Source organism: Podarcis muralis, chromosome 3 (genome assembly GCF_964188315.1).
Source record: "Podarcis muralis chromosome 3, rPodMur119.hap1.1, whole genome shotgun sequence".
NCBI lineage: Eukaryota > Metazoa > Chordata > Lepidosauria > Squamata > Lacertidae > Podarcis > Podarcis muralis.
Window position 1 is genome coordinate 81519340 of NC_135657.1, and position 17154 is coordinate 81536493.

The 17154-nt window shown below is 39.2% G+C and overlaps 1 protein-coding gene across 2 annotated transcripts in view; it reads right to left on the reverse strand.

The window, feature by feature from the left end:
• BCKDHB (branched chain keto acid dehydrogenase E1 subunit beta) overlaps positions 1-17154 on the reverse strand; it is a 39006-nt gene that overhangs the window by 12434 nt on the left and 9418 nt on the right. Inside the window, exons 7-10 of one of the 2 annotated variants that reach the window (XM_077926198.1) lie at positions 13644-13741; positions 12702-12812; positions 8777-8863; positions 4703-4835 (exon numbers count right to left, since the gene is read on the reverse strand). In XM_077926198.1, coding sequence (XP_077782324.1) covers positions 4821-4835; positions 8777-8863; positions 12702-12812; positions 13644-13741 — 311 coding nt within the window. In that variant the 3' untranslated portion in view covers positions 4703-4820. Of the gene's footprint in view, positions 1-4702; positions 4836-8776; positions 8864-12701; positions 12813-13643; positions 13742-17154 lie in introns of those variants that run through there. The other variant, XM_028722843.2, reaches the window with a different exon arrangement.

The following is a 17154-nucleotide window of genomic DNA, read 5'->3' on the forward strand; positions in this document are numbered from 1 at the left end:
CTGGCGAACTGGCACCAGAGCAGCACACGGGAACGCCGTTTACCTTCCCGCCAGTAAGCGGTTCCTATTTATCTACTTGCACCCGGGGGTGCTTTCGAACTGCTAGGTTGGCAGGCACTGGGACCGAGCGACGGGAGCACACCCCGCCGTGGGGATTCGAACCGCCGACCTTTCGATCGGCAAGTCCTAGGCGCTGAGGCTTTTACCCACAGCGCCACCCGCATCCCTTCAATAGACCTAGCTCACATAAATTAGATTTAAGAACATTTATCATAATTTTCTTCAGTCTATGAAAAAACTCTTTTATCTGCTATAATGTCCTAGGAAATAATACTGTAGCTGAGAAATTCATCTTGTGCTGTTTCAGACCAACATCATAGCACTGTATCATTTCAGGTGTACAAACTGAAGTATTCAGGTCCAGATTTATCTTCAATTTCCTCGCTGCATTCTAAATAAGTTTAGAATTGTTTATACTTGAAAACAGAAGTCTGAAATACTTTTCTTTTCCCATGATAAACTAGCCTTTCTGCATTCATTTGCCAGGAATTCCAAGTGTATAGCACCTGGACAAATGCAGCCTGTCAAACCTTAATCAATGCTAATTTTATTACCACTGAAATTACCATTGCTGCTCAAACTTTCTCCTCTTCAAGTACAAAAAGCTAATCAAAAGCTGTAATTAGTTTAAGTACCCATAAAACTACTCACAGAATTATGCATTGCTATATAAAGTAAATAAACCATTAGGTAGCAAGTATTACCAGCAGCAGATATGATTATTTCACAATTCACTTATCACTGTGGTTGTTGACCAAGTTGTATGAGGAGGTAAGGACGTGGTTTCTGAAAACGAAACTGCAGCCTAATGATGAAGACATATTTGCTATTTGATATTGACAGAAGCATCTCAGAAACACTTTATCAGAACACTTGAACAAAGCATTGACCTGGTTCACACACCACGCTAAGCCAACCCACGCTAAGCCAACCCCTGGCTTAGTACAAACAAGCAACCATGCAAACTCTCAAATAAGTGTTTGTGATCATGGTGTCGCCCCTTGCCAGCTTGTGGTTACAACTCATGGTTTGTTAGGAGAGAGTTAAGCCACAGCCCTAGTTTAGATGGCACACTAAGCCAAACCATAGTTTAGCTCAGCACAGCAGAATGACCAGAGGAAGAGCAAAGTAGCTGCAACTTCCTTTCTGGAAAGCTGTATGCTTCCTCGTTCGCACTAAGCTAGTGGTGCAAACCAGGCTACTGCTTCAGTCACTTGACCTCTGACCTCAAAGAACTTGTATTGCTTGTCCACACTGGATGAGGATGCCTCGTCTCTCTGAGAATATTCAATAATATTACACCAGCTCATGGAATCCACTGAGGTGAACTTGCAAAAAATAGCCAAGTTTAAATCTGTGTTACCGGCAGTGCTTGTGTGTCACTTTAAACCATGGTTAAGTTTAACTTTGGTTTAATGGTGAACACAAAGTGAATGGTGAACAGAGCGATAGTTGTGGCCACTTCATTCGTCCCCGATTCCTGAAGCTGCCACACTGTCATAGATTTGGACTTAATGCTAAGCCAGTCTGGCTTCATGGCTTGTTTTCCCCAAATAAATCATGAGCTATAGCTGTAAGGTTTGGTCTTTGCTTAAAGGTGAAGGTAAAGGTACCCCTGCCCATATGGGCCAGTCATGTCCGACTCTAGGGTTGTGCGCCCATCTCACTTAAGAGGCCGGGGGCCAGCGCTGTCCGGAGACACTTCCGGGTCACGTGGCCAGCGTGACAAGCTGCATCTGGCGAGCCAGCGCAGCACACGGAAACGCCGTTTACCTTCCCGCTAGTAAGCGGTCCCTATTTATCTACTTGCATCCGGGGGTGCTTTCAAACTGCTAGGTTGGCAGGCGCTGGGACCGAGCAACGGGAGCGCACCCCGCCGCGGGGATTCGAACCGCCGACCTGACGATCAGCAAGTCCTAGGCGCTGAGGTTTTACCCACAGCGCCACCCACGTCTTTGCTTACCACCCAACAAATCATGAGCCTAGGTTTGGATATAACACTAAGCCTAGGTCCCAAACTGCCCAGTAGGGGAGAAACAATTCAACTGTGATTATCACCTTACGCATGCCACATATTCACTGTTAAACTTAAACATTAAGCTTAACTATGGTTAGTGACATGCAAACCAGACCATTGGTTGATGGTGCTACTATTGTTGTAATGCAGGGGTAGTCAATGTGTTCAGCTGTTGTTGGACTACAACTCCTATAAGTCTGAGGCAATATGATCAATGGTCAGGGACTATGGGAGCTGCAGTCTAGCAACAACTCTAGAGTGTCATATAGGCTAACCCTGCTATAATGTGTTATTACATAGTATCACTTTAAAAAAATGGAATAGTTCCTATTAATGTCTTCAGAGTTAACTAAAGCTTCCTAATAATTCAGTGTTATGTTTTGCATGTGGTACAGTCTATGTTTCCAGGTACTTACGAATTTTTTGTGTGTGTGTGTGTGTGTGTGTGTGTGTGTGTGTGTTGCTGCTCTAGGTGATTAATTGAAGAGAAAGATCATTATTCACATTTGGTCATTCCCCCTTGTGAGCAAATGAAATAAATCTTTGTCAATGAAATGCATCTTTTCTGTGAACTGCAAATTACTGAAATTACACCAAGCAACACTTCCACACTCTAGGATGCCCTTACATAGTTATAAAAATTAATAAAAGCATTAACTACTTTCATATTGTGCAAGTATGTGCTTGAAACATTAAAATTTGGCAACTACTTTGGAATAAGGACTTTCCTGTGAGCCAACCCTTTCTAAAATTAATCCTCCATCAACTTTTATTCTGGTAAGATAAATGCAGTGGTTTATTCTCAAATTCACAAAAAAAGACTGCAGTCTATTTCTACATATATGTTTAATGTCCAGAAGGTATACACTTAAATATAGTATTTGTTGGATCTTTTTGCCCTCTAAGGAACTCTTTGTGAGGAACAGTGAACAGCATTTGCAAACATTTTGGTAGAATCTGTCGTCAATGAATTTGCCAAAACTGGGAAAGAAGTCCATATACCATTACTATGCAGCATTTATGTGTAGATAATAATGCCCTACTCAGAATGGATTCTCCACAAAACACCTGGCATATTGTGTAAACTGAGAGCTCTCGTTTTTCTTTATAGGATGAGTATATAGTATGAGATGATACCTTTTAAAACTGGCAGATTTAACAGTAACTCCTACAATTTCATATTTAAAGCCATTTCTGTGGGTTTTTATTTACAATGCCAAACAAAATAAAATGCTTTCAAGCCTTAATTTTTGGAACTGGGACATGTTGAATGTGCAAGACTTTAGGCATTTTATTGAACATTTTCACAGCTATGTCCTGTCACATTCAATCTGTATTAAATAAAAGTCATACATGTAACCAGTCAGAAGCCAAGTAAGTGATTAAAAAGAACACTAGAACTGAACTACAGATTATTGATGCAATGCACTGTACTTTATAAAAACCTTTCTAACTAAATAGGACATGAATGTATACTAAACAATCCATATGTCTCTCTGATTCCAAATTATCATTCAGTTTATAAACTTGTTGAAAATGCTGATGCATCCAAACTTTAATGTATCTTTGGAACAAAAAAGGAAACTACACCAGTTCATAAAACATAAGTTGCATAGTCTGATATGCTTTTTCAATGAAGTTCCTTTTATTGGTTAAATTCTAACAAAATATAATATTGAAAAAATCTAAGTTTCAGAAAAATTCTACAAAAACTTTCCAAAGGTTCACTTTGTGCATGAGAATCCCTCATTATTTAAGAGTTATCCTGGTCCTTTTCCCATTATGCTTTGAATTAATGGTATTTCAAGCAAGCATGTTATAATTTATCTAGGTTAAATTTAAGTTTAGGTCCGTATTTCCAACCATATTGGTTTGAATTACAAATATATTTTTGCAGCTGCAACTATATACTAAATAACAAGTATAACCCAAAACACATTTTAGGAGAGTGAACATTAACAGTAGAACAGAGGCATGTGCTAAACCCACTAAAGGAAAGAAACTCATTAAAACAAAAGTTCCATATTTATTCCAGTTCTGCTTTGGCAGGCATATATTGAGTTATAAATCACAGTCAGTAAATATAAATGTACTACTATGACAATCATTTTGCCTCAAGCAGATAAATATCTACGGCAAACTGAACATCCCAAAATGGAAATAAATTTTCAGTAAAAATGGCCCACATTTCACAAGTTACACTCTATTGATCTATTCAATAGCCAATAACAATCTGTATCCCAATACTAATGGTAGAAGAGGGGTGGGTGGGTGGTTCACATCATTATGCAGACTTTATGCTAACATGACACACAAAAACCCTCATGTGGCCCCACAAAGACTGTCTTACTCCATGCATAATCAAAACTAGAAAGTAAATCTCAGGAAAGGTAGCTGTCAGAATTTTATTTTTTTTAAATAGATGCATCTTGCCACGCTAACTGTAGTTCGACACAAGGGAATTTTAACAAAATGCTTTTCTTAACGAAACGCCTTTTTGTAGTCATCTGAATCAAAGCCCATGTTATCAATGCTTTCTTTTTATATAGCTCAATTCTTCTTGCTTATCATCATCCCCCAGGCCACCCTTTTCACCTTTCTTCCTTTTCTTTTCCATTTGGCTTCTATTCCATTCCGCAGATCTCTTTTATTGCTTTACAGTTCATTAATTTTGTCCAACAACTCAAGGACACTATCTAATACTGTGATCTATGGAACTGTGACAATCTTTTAGAAGTTGTGATTATTGCCAGCTGAACTGCAGAAGATTAAAGAGCAAAACAGAAAATTAGCTGTATGGCAAATCCCGAGTATCTGGCCATGTTTTACAGAATGAGATTTTAGGAAATTTAATGTGTTTCAAGCGGCTCCAGGTCTGCTGAGTAGCAGAGCTCAATCCACTGACTCTGCTGTGGCAGGCCAGCTCCATCGGGCCTCTTTTCCCTCATGTCTCATCTAGAGGCAGTCATTTCATCAGGCACCTCCAGCCTCTGAAGTATGCTAGGCTTGCCATACGCCAGGAAAATTCCTAGCATGTGCTGGCCTTTAGGTGTAAAAATGGAATCTGATGAAATTTTGCCAAATTGACAAAATGACAGGGAAAACCTGGGTGTATGGCAATGCGCTGGAAAAAGCAGCAGAAACAAGTCAAAAAGCTTAAAATGACTATTTTAGGGAAAGGTTTCCACCGAAAAGCCCAACAATTTTGGGGTCTAAACAAAAAGCTCAACAACTTTTTTTGAAATATGGCAACCCTACAGTATGCAAGAAGCTGGTCAATATACAAGCAGTTGTCTATAATTTGGTGCCTGGGTTTTGAGTTTTATTTTCATCTTCCCTCCTTGTCCCTTTTCCTCTATATGTTATTTGTTTGTTTGTTTCAATCTAAGCCTGCAGCTAGGGAGGGTCTTGTTCTGATTTCATGTAAGCCACTCTGGGAGCCTTTTTGGTTGAAGAATGTGGTACAAATGCTCTATATAAATAATACTAAATAAAGGGAGCTGGGAACCTCTGATGATTAGCAATAACTATCACCTTATCATGCTAGCATAAAACAGATGTCCAACTCTGTGACAGGTAGATACCACCAACAGCCACTCTTTTAGAAACACTTTTAGGGTGAGAGGTTATCAAACGCTTTCATAATTTGTTAAAAGCAACATCATGATCAGCAAAGTCTTGATATAAAATATTATGCCCAGGCAACATCCTTCCACCCCCAGTAAACTTTGTGCTACATGAAGTCTTACTGCCAATACACCAGGAAAGATAACCAGGAAAGCAGGAAGTATGTCTCATTACTAATTGCATTCCACTAGTTCAGACATTATTTTTCACCATGTGAGTGTATAAAAGGAAATACTAGGGCTGTTCACATAGACAAAAAAGACACAATGTGGATTAGCTCTTAGCTTTTGCATTTGAAGCTCTAACAGCTTATGGATGTTTCTGTGATGCAACATACCAGATAATTGTGCAAACAAATTGTTTCCCTGCATCCACTTAGATAAAGCTTTGGATCGGGAAAGCAAACTTTTTAAAAATGTTTATTTCTACTTTTGTTGCAACCTGTGTAGTGACAGAAGGCTCATTATCTAAAAGCCGCACTTTCCAGGCAAAACCCACATGAATTGACTCTGGTGGGCAAGAAAAGTAAAAGGTAGGCTCAATAGTTTTTCACAAATCATATTATTGGTCCCTGCTGGAAATTCCTGGAGCTCAATTCACTATACACAGAACTTATGGCTCTCAAAATTAAATATGAGCATCAGTGTGGCAGGTGTAATTCATCTCTGTTCCATTTTCATTTTAACAGAACAAAGTCTATTTAAATAAAACTACATTTATAGTTCCAGGAATAAGTCACCACTAGCAGGCAATCCATACACCATGTTCATTAAACGCTAGGATATGCATTAAAAGATTTTAAATCTTCCTTCAGGATTACATCAATGCAAAAGATAAGTTTGATAACTCATCCTACTTTTCTAGGAGCAAGCTCTGCTGAAATCAGCATGACTTAAAGTTAACATGCCCGGGATTGCAATGTGACTCTCTCTTTTATTTAAGATCCATGCTGACACCATGCTGTTGTGTGTGTACACTGCCATAAGATGCAAAATTATTAATAGTAATGATTATTATTTAACTTACATATATTAAAAACAGAGGAAAAATTAAAAGGCAGAACTAAAGTATCTCGCCTACTGAGGGAGACATCAGATAAATTAAAAAACAAAGGTCTGGTGCCTAAAAGTAAGAAATGATGATGCCAGGATTGCCTCCCTAGAGAAAGAGTTTCATAAGCAGGGAGCCACCACTGTAAAGGTATGCTGACATCCTCTGAACCTCCCTCAGAGGAGGCACAGGATGAAGGGCCTTGGATGATGAGCGCAAGTTTTGGGTTGGTTCATGTGGGGAGAGACAGTCTTGAGTTATTAGGATCCTGAACAGCATAGGTCAACACCAGCACTTTGAATTAAGACTGAAAACCAACTTGTGGCCAGTGCAGTTATGCCAGAATTGGGTTTATATTGTCAGACCACCTTGCACCAGTCAACAATCTGGCCGCTGAATTCAGGACCAGCTGTAGTTTCTGAACAGTCTTCAAAGGCACCCAGCCACATGTGTTAATGCATTGCAGTAATTTAGCCTAGAGTTGCCAGAGTGTAGACAACAGAAGTTAGGCTGTTCCTGTCCAGACAGGGGTGCAAATTATAGAAGGAAGTCTGTGGAATCAAGGACACTTGAGCCTCAAGCGACAGTAACAGATCCAGAAGTACCCCCCAAGTGATGCATGCTAATACTCTTATGGTAACCTGCATATTGTTATTCAGTTTCTTCTAGCCACACAGTTAGGATGAATGATATGAAAATAGAATTTTTCTACTGCAATTGGACTCCCTTTATTTAAGTTTTATTACTTCCATGTGCAAAAGTAAAAGCCAACTCCAATCCTGAGATTTTTGGCATTCCTACTATGCATTTCATCCAGCAAAATATTGATTGGGGGGTGTTGGATTTTTGCTTTCTTTTCATGATACAGATGTGTCAAACACTTTAAAAAATACATTCACTGTGAAGTGAATATGTGTTAGAAATTAATAATAAAGCTGAATATTTTGTGTGCCTAAACTAACGTTCTCCTACAATATATTTCATAAATCACATGACAGAAAATCTGATTTTACATATGGAATTTTTGAAAAATGACAATGACAACAAAGGAAGGGGGAGAAAGGCTTTTATATCCAATTATAAAGCTTTTGCCCACTTTTGCAGTTGTCATTTTTTAATAAAATGCATATATAAAAATTACTGAAAGGGGGGGTGAATAAAGTAATAGAGAGTAGAAATTCAAGGGCATTAAACTCTGTACCAAATGAAAATGGCTATGTAAACAATGGGTTTCCAGTTTATATAAAAAGAATAATGAAACCAATATTTTCAAAACAAGCTGTCATAAATTGCTCTGTTTAAATAATATACTCTATTTTCAAATATGAACAAAATCAGAATTTTTCAGGATAGGCAAGTTTTATCTTGAGTTTTGAAAAGGATAAACTTAAGTAACAACATAATCACCACTGTAAAATAAAATCAGCTGTGAAAAACAGTGTGTGGCACAGTCTTTCTTCTGCTTTCTGAAACTTCTAAACTTCCCTGTATACCCATAACAAGTCAAAAGAGAACCCCATTTTCACACATCAGTGCCCATTTCTTCCAAATGTTTAGCTGTACTATACATGACAGTTCTAGAGATTTACTAGTCACCACTTAGTTGTAAGTGTACCTATGTTACTGTTTCGCTACAACCACTACAAAATTAATCCTCAAGCAAAATTCCATAAAAATTTGTCTTTGATAAAGACAAAGGAAAACTAGAGGACTCAAGGAGATACATGGGCACTACAGAAGACACAAATGAAGTAAAGCAGAAAACACAAGCCTGAAAGCCAACAAAAAAGCATAGTACTGAGATGCAACCACAACGAGACTGATGGCTTAGAACACTGAGATTTCCCTGTTTGTACAACAATTCTCCCTTCAACCACAAGGCAGCACTCAACTCCCCAAATGATGGAAAATTAACATGCACAAGAGAACTGTAACATCTTAATTATATTTTTGAGTATGTCATTCTTAACACTATAAATATCCTTCAAGAAAATAATATTCTGGTACTTAAAAACAGATTACCTGAACCGTTGAACTAATTTCTGACGCAAAACCTCCTGTAATAGGGGCTTCATGGCTAATCAGCAACCGTCCAGTCTTTGCCACCGACTGCAAAGATAAAATAATTTAAAACAATGATCTTTCAGATGCATAGTATAAACAGAACATGCAATTTCATGTTTTAATAAGCATACTTGCAGAAATATTCCTAAAAGCTAAATTGTTGCTCTAAAACATCCAAAGTTTATCCAGCAACAGTTAAAATTCTATAAGAAATGTAACAACAGTAATTGCTACAAGAATTTAATGCAATACAGAGTGAAAAACCCTGCAGATTCATCCATGCAATGGATCAGTCTTAATTTTCTATTAACACCAGTAAATCAATGAACAAGTTAAAAGTTCCAAATTACTTTTTTAAAAGACTGCAGTTATCACAGTTAGGAGTGTCCAACATTTTACTAGTTCAGAAGCAAATGATCTCTTTGCAGCCAAGAACTGACATTCTTGTTGCCTTATTCGTTCGTGATTAAGGAACATGACAGCAGCAGGTATAGGGCTGGGATTTCCTCAGAAAGCCACAAAAGTTTTCACAAAAACACCACAGATTTATCAAACTACCATAAAAGCTGTATCTATTAACTGCATGCTGTGTTCCAGCTCAGTGATAGAATGATAGAATTGTCGAGTTGGAAGGGACCCTGATGTTCATCTTGTGATGCAGGAATCTCAACTAAAGCATCCATGACAGATGGCCATCCAACCTCTGCTTAAAAACCTCCAATGAAGGAGAGTCCACAACCTCCCAAGGGAGACCGTTTCAATGGCAAACATTGGCTTTTACTGTCATTAGACAAAAAGACATTCAGGAAAACCAAAGGTTCCTGGATTCCTTTCCATTTGCTAAAGCTACAGAGGAAGCTACAACATAAATCTACCCTGTATCAAAGATTAGTTAGGGAGGAGGGGATGTATGGCATAGCTATACATAAACTGAAAGGACTGTCTCCAAATAGAAAGCACTGACGTGATATCATTAGTTTAAATGCAAGCCAAAATTCTTTAGATGCTGAATACAAAAGGATAACCCTTAACAGTCCTACATTCAAACCCAAGTGATTTCTAGAGAATTGCTTGGCTCTATGAGGGCCATTCGTCAAGACAATATGCCCTGCATTAACAGTTCAATCCTATTAATTCAGTGGGGCTTACTGCCTGGAAACTTGGTATAGATTGCAGCATGATATCTAATGTGAGACATACACATTAATTCTGCTGTGCACACATGGCAGAAATCTACTGCTTTCTGGCGCTTCCCATCACATATATCAGCCTTCCATCACCCCCAATCATTGGCTATGTTACCTAGATTGATGGGAGTTGTAGTCCAATCCAATCCAAATAACTTTATTGTACTAGTCATTGGCCAGGACAAATCTGAATCAAAAATAAATACAAGCAAAAGAGGTGTCGCACCACAAATAAATGTCTCTATTTAGATATTTGCATCTCCCTTACAGTTCACTGCTATATTGTCCAGGGTCTTCATTGTGATCTTTTTGGCCACCAAAGCAAATTTTATGAGTCACTGAAGTGTTTACATCGCTAAGAAGTCATAGGATCTTCTCTGCTGGGAAGAGACATTTTTCCTGTACGGATGGTAAGGTGATAAATCGCCTCCTCAGTCCAATGTATAGTGGGCAATATAGAAAATATTGCAAGACGTCTTCCATCTGCGGTTGCCCACATATACAGAGTCTGTCTTCGGATATTACCCTGTTATATTGTCCGTTTAGGACAGCGGAGTGTATAGCTTGAAAACGTAGCTCAGTAAAAGTGAATCTATGTGAGACTGGCCAGAGATCTGACAGGTAACTGACTCTAAAATGGACTGTTTTTAGAAGGAACCAAGGAGAGCATTTAGAGCAGGGATGTCTAATCCCTGGCTGATCCTGGTAGATCACGGGATTGTTATTGTGTACAAAATTATGGGGGGAAGCTAAAATACTCTGTGCATTCCTTCCCCCAAAAAGCTCAACAACTCTGGGCAATCCACCCACCCCACCCACGCTCCTCCTCCCTCCAATCACAATGGGTAGATCACTGCCAGTTTTTTTATACTGGGAGCAGATCACAATCTCTTCTGAGTTGGAAATGCCTGATTTAGAGGATTTGATCACTTGGCACCAATCCCTTAATTGGCGTTTGTCTGTGGATATAATCTCCTCTAGTTTATGGAAATAATAAGAGTTCAAATAACGTTGCGTGTTAGATTTCCACCACTGGCTGTTCTCCAATTCCGCACAGCACAGGGCTGTCAAGCACTTGCGAGGCATGGAGGACAGTCTTTTCTAGTAATTAAATCTGGTGCAATCTTGCAGTTAACATTGGAGTTATGGCCCAAAATATCTGAAGAGAACCTGATTAGCAACGGCTGACATTTTATTTTAAAATTGCATTCTTTGTGCTCCATTTTCATTGCTTTGTAGTCCTTCTTGTATGTTGCTGCAGGATATCACGCCTTATTTTGCTAGAACATTCTTGGTTCCTAGTACAAAAGTCCAAATTTCACTAAGTTCTCTCTTCAAATTTCCCAAAATGTCATTAGGAATCTTGAGTTTAATTGTGGTGCCATTAAAGCAGGTGGTCCTGATTTTACTTTTTACAGGAACTCAAGAACATTTACAAAAAGAGGAATCTACCAATGTGGAAAGAGGAAGCTTTAAATGGGGAAAATAACAAAAAAAAATATGCATGAAAAACCATCTGAATTAGCAAAATTAATGATGAGAATTTAATTATTTACTGACAACTAGGGCACATGCAGCTGCTGTTGTCAACATTCCTCACTTGAGAACTGTGTAATATGTGTGCAGTTCAAAAGTATTTTAAAAAGAAAAAACACCACATGTTTAATTACTCTTTAGAAGTGCATAGCAGCAGCTGGAGAAGGGTCCGGCAATTAGTAGCAGAAATGCACAGTACTGTACTTGGGCAAACAAGACAGAAAAGCTGGAAGTGAAGCAGACAAAGCTATCCTTCTCTGCTTCTATGCTGCACCAACCCAAAGCTCCCGACACTGCATTTCACTGTTGTATCTTGAAATAATTTTTATTAAATATTTTCTTTGTATGCGTTCTCAAGCATTTGGAGAGGCAACACACACATTTTAAAGTATACTATAATCAATAAATGAAACATTACTCATCACAGGAATGGGGGAGAGGGTGTCCCACATTTGACAAGGTCACACTCATTCTCCAAATGTTCAGAGATTCAGAAGAAGGAATGAATGACAAGATAAGGATGCATTTTAAAACTAAGCCCATCACCTACCTTTACCTGGTCTAGCAGGCCAATCAAAGTTTTTCGCCAGGGTGTCACATGCTGCCACTTCTAGGAAGCGCAAGTGCAGGGTGGGGACCAAAAGTGGACAAACCACCCCAGAAGGAGCATGAGATGTCCCCCACCAGAGGCAGTACCCCTCCCCCAACACGCCCCATTATTAGCCAGCTATTCTAAAAGTTCTAAAGAAGAAAAAAGCTCTTTTAAAAATTATAAAGAAAAAAATACACATAATATATTTCAGAAAATAGATTACAGAATTCTCTTCAAGTCAGTACTGTGACTACAGGTACCACTCCCCTGATTTTAACCATCATGTTTTCCAGGTAGCCTTCTGACTACCAATCTCTACCTAAGAAAGTTAACGTACCATAATATTTTACACAATCTCATATGACTGAACAGTATAGATTAGACTTTCAAATTATTTTGGAACAAGCTAAAATTCTGTCTTCATAGTATAGTAGTAAGTAAAACAGCGCCAAAACTCAGTTTTAACTTGAACTAATAGAGGCCTCTAGTGGTGGTCATTCCACAAAGACCTACGATATGAGAAAATAACTGAAATGCTTGAATGCACTAATGTGCCATATGTACCTACCTTGCATATAGTCTCTGCATCCCAAGGCAGAATAGTCTTCAGATCAATTACTTCACAGGACACACCAAGCTTTTCTTGAGCCATAACTGCTACCTCTTTAATAACATGAACCTAAATATTGGGTGAAAACATGCAATAGTATATTAGATATGCAGGCTACTGAAATTTCATTTCAGCAACACTTGGAGAGTGCTTTTGAATATTTCACAACATGTATACTGCACTTATCTTAGCACGACAGCCTCAATCAGAAATATATATTTTTTCAAAAATAAAAACAGAATTGATGCTATATGTGTTTAATTTAAAGGTTTCCACAATGCACTGAAGTATCTAAGTTTCACTTGTTAGATAAAGACTCTGGATTGGAGCTATAGTTAGTTGCCCTAAGATCCCACTGAAATAAATGGGACTTAAGTCATGATGAACTTTTCGCACTGCTTCCATTGGAACCTCCACAAGAGTAATCCAAACCCACCTTATGCTGGGAAAAGGGAGGAGTTGGATTAGGTGGAGGCATTGCACCACCCAGCTCTCCTGGCTCAACCTACCAGTCACTGAACACATGAACAGGAGCCAACGAAAAGGCCTAAAACAGGGCATTCAAGGCTGGTCCCACAGCCATCACACAACAGCATTGGGCCCAATCATCCTGTCTTCCTTCTCCCCACTCCCAATTTCTGCTGTCCCTCAAATGAGCAGCAGGGCTGCGGATGTGGCAGGGGCTTCACCAAGCCCCACTGGCAAGGGGTGGGAGTTAGGAATGTGCCATTAAGTCTGGATGACATGTACTCGATTACTGTGACCCCTAGTGTGCACAGCCAATGGCCAGGGATCATGGGAGTTGTAGTCCACTTCATCTGGAGGGCATTTCAAAGAACATTTTTCCAGGAGATAATATAGCATAATTTCTATTTAAAAATCCATCAGAGTCTTACTTGCCTGCGTACCCCAGGCCACCAGTGTAACATCACTTCCATTCTGAAGGACTTCTGCTTGAGAGAGTGGAATGTAGTATGGCTCCACAGGGACTTGCTCCACTGAATAAATGCAAAGCAATGTAGGTTAGATTCTCCAGCTGCTAAACAGTTACATGCTGAACGCTAATGATTTAAAATTTGCATTGTGTTACTCATGGTTTTGTGTTAGTTGAACATACCTTGGGAGTACGAAAGAAAACGGTTTTCCCATAGTCAAGATTCAATGACCCGAGTTACATAACCACTTTGAGGTTTTATTACAATCAAGCAATATATAAATCTTTTGAAATTAATTAATTAATTAATATGACAAAGCACCCAAGAATGTAAACTGAACAGGTGAGACTGAGGCTGCAAGAAGTTCCAGGAGATACAGGCTGCACAGTGGCAAGGCACTCCCAATAGCAAAGGGAGGTCTCTGCTTGCCTGATACTGTACATGGTATATTAAAAGTTTAGAAAACAAGACTTAACAAAACTCGTCACGTAATGAGCCACTAGGTTAATGCTGCTATATGACTCTCTACCAGAAAACATGAATTGCTCAACAACAAAATTTCCAGTACCAGTATCCATTCTTTTAACAATTTGAAACAATTATCACAAGCAAAAACAAAAAACAACACATTGTTGTATGTTTTCATTTGTAGTTTATTTACAGGTTAATTCCACAATAGCAACACTGTAATTTCTAAGGAACAGCTATGGATTGGGAATTGCACTGAAAGATACAGGCTTGGATCCAAATGGCTATTTCTCCCAATGCCCAACTCCCCGTCTGCAGCCTCCTGCCAAATCACATCCATTCCCAAGGGCCCCCCAGTCCTCAGCAGTGGCTTTCTATTGCTGCAAAGAACAGCCAGGAGTCTGTGACATTCACATTTTCATTGAAATATGTTGCGTCATTCGATATTATTGACCATTCTCAGCCAAACCTTCTGCTAAAATAAGCTACTTTCTCTAGCTTTAAATGATTCCCATTTACCTCATTAGCTTAACTCAATACAGTGAAAGACCAAAGAAATCAAAAGAGAGCCTAAATATATCAGTGCTCATATGTGAATGCTGGTAATTTTAGATGTAAATGCTCTTTCACACTATTTTCCCACTAACAATGACATCTGCTCTTAGTTATATAATACTAGTGAAGTAATTATTCCAGCCTGGGCATTTTCAATTATAGTTTCCAGGTGTAATTTTAGTCACTCTAGCAACCCACAGAATAACACACAGCTATATAGTAAATTATTCTGAAAATAATTGTCAATCTTTCCTTGTATGCTTCTATTAAAGCTGCAGAAGTATTTTTCCCTTTGGACAATGAGGCCCTTTTACCCACTGCTTCGTCAAAACCTCATATTTGGCAGCAACTCTGAAATGCTATAGTCCTGCAACCACAAGTTATCACCTGCTCTAAATTGGCTGTACCAGCTTCTTTTCCTTGAAGGGATAAGTACACTGATTAAATCATAAATTCTGTTACCATCATGTAGGCTCTACCTTCGTGGGATTTCAGAAAATTCCAGAATGACCAGAGAATTCAGTTTCCTAAGTATCTGTACTTTCATTTAACAACAGAAGAAGCAAATTTCTAAGCCACATGACTGCAGAGATAAGTTAATAAGTTTGTAGATAGTTGCCACATTCAGACATCACGTGAACAAGCCACAGCAAGTCCCAGGCCTGCGTACATCCCCTTCCCCATGACCACAAATTGTTGTTGTGATGTCAAGATCTACAAACAAGTTCAATACAGCATAATCTATGCTTACTTCCAGAAACCGGCAATTTGAAGGTGGGGAGCAGAATGGTACAAGTATGAATGGAGAATGGGAGAAGGATTTACAGGAAATGCCTAAATGTGAGAAGCACTCAGGGTAAAAGTGGGGAAATTGCTTGCTTGCTTGCTTGCTTGCTTGCTTGCTTGCTTGCTTGCTTGTTTAATCATTTTGGATCAGCATATTCTGCCTAAAAAGGGTGGGCTGAGTCACAATCACTGGTGGAGGAAGAGGAGTTGGGGGGAGAGCGCACCGGCCCCGGCAGCGTGATCCCGGCAGGGTGCCATCACGGCTGGGCCCCCCACCCACCCACGCTGGGCGCCCCACCCCCGCCTGCACTCCGTTCCCTGATGCTGGAGCCTGAAGCTCCACCACTGGTCACAATACCTCCAAAGCAAATATTCATTACTTAGCTTGAGGAGAGCTGGGCTGTGGTGCTCGTTGTCATAAGAAAAACATTGTGGTACAGGATATAATAGTTTTCAAATATGGGTTAGACAGAAGCGTATAGAAAATGATATCAGTAGTTTCGGGTTTATGCAACACTCTGCCTCCATCTGCCACCATACTGTGACTTGTGGGCTTCAGTTACTTTCAGCCATCTCAAGAAGACCCTGGAGCTAGAAATTTTGAGAATCTCTGGTCTTAGGTAAACTAGGTTGAGAGTGTATGATTCACCAAAAGCCATCCAATTAATTTAATGTAGCTATAATTGTTGGAACCCAAGTCTCCCACGGCAAAGGCCAAAGTTTGCATAATGACAATCCTGTGATTTTTAAATAGATATTGTAACATGAGGTCTAATTTCAGCTGGAAATTAGAACTTTATTAACAATAAAAATCAATGGAACCAGTTATCTAGCATTACCAAAATGCTTGGCTCAGCTGGAACTTTGCACATGCCCTGGAATGATGTGACTATGTTAGTTTTACTCTGAGGTATGAGTGCAGTGCCATGGCAAAGGAATCGGAAAAAAACTGTGGTTTAAGCCAAATCTTCTCCCACGGAAATAACTGTGCAGTACCTGTGCAAGGAATGGCTTATTTTAATAGACCACAAGCCTCATTAGCCCTCAGTACCTTTGCCATATCTAATGCAAGCATATGCTCTTGTTTGGCTCTGAGGACATCCTCTGGCAAACATATTCCACCAGTAACTGGATTAAGTCTAAATTTGCATTTCCTGGGAAACATTGCCCCCTTTCCCCGCTAGTGACAGATTAGTCGCCTGGCTCTATGTCATATTTGGTCAGAAACCCCTTACGAACATCCTGCAGCTATGGAGTGAGTAACTTGTGTTGATATATCAGAAATGACAAGTTAATTAGCATTTAATGTCCCTTCCAACCCAGCACTGTTAAGTTAATCACCCTTTGCACAGAACTAATGGCAGCTTCCGGTTGCAGAATGCCCTCCTCGGTGATGTGTGCCTATCTCCCTCATTATTAACATTCAAGAGAAAGTTCAAAATGTTCCTGTTCACTCAAGCATTTTATAACTGAAAGATGTTGTCCACATCAAACTTGTAATTATTAGCTGTGAGGATGCAAGACTGCTTTATAAAAAAAAGGTTTTCAGGTGCTTTAGATTATGTTTTTTATTTTATTTTTAATTGTATTGTTTTGCAGCTTTGTTCTTTACTGCCCTGGGCTCCTTTTTATTATTGTTAATTGTTATTAGCATGATTATTTCTCAC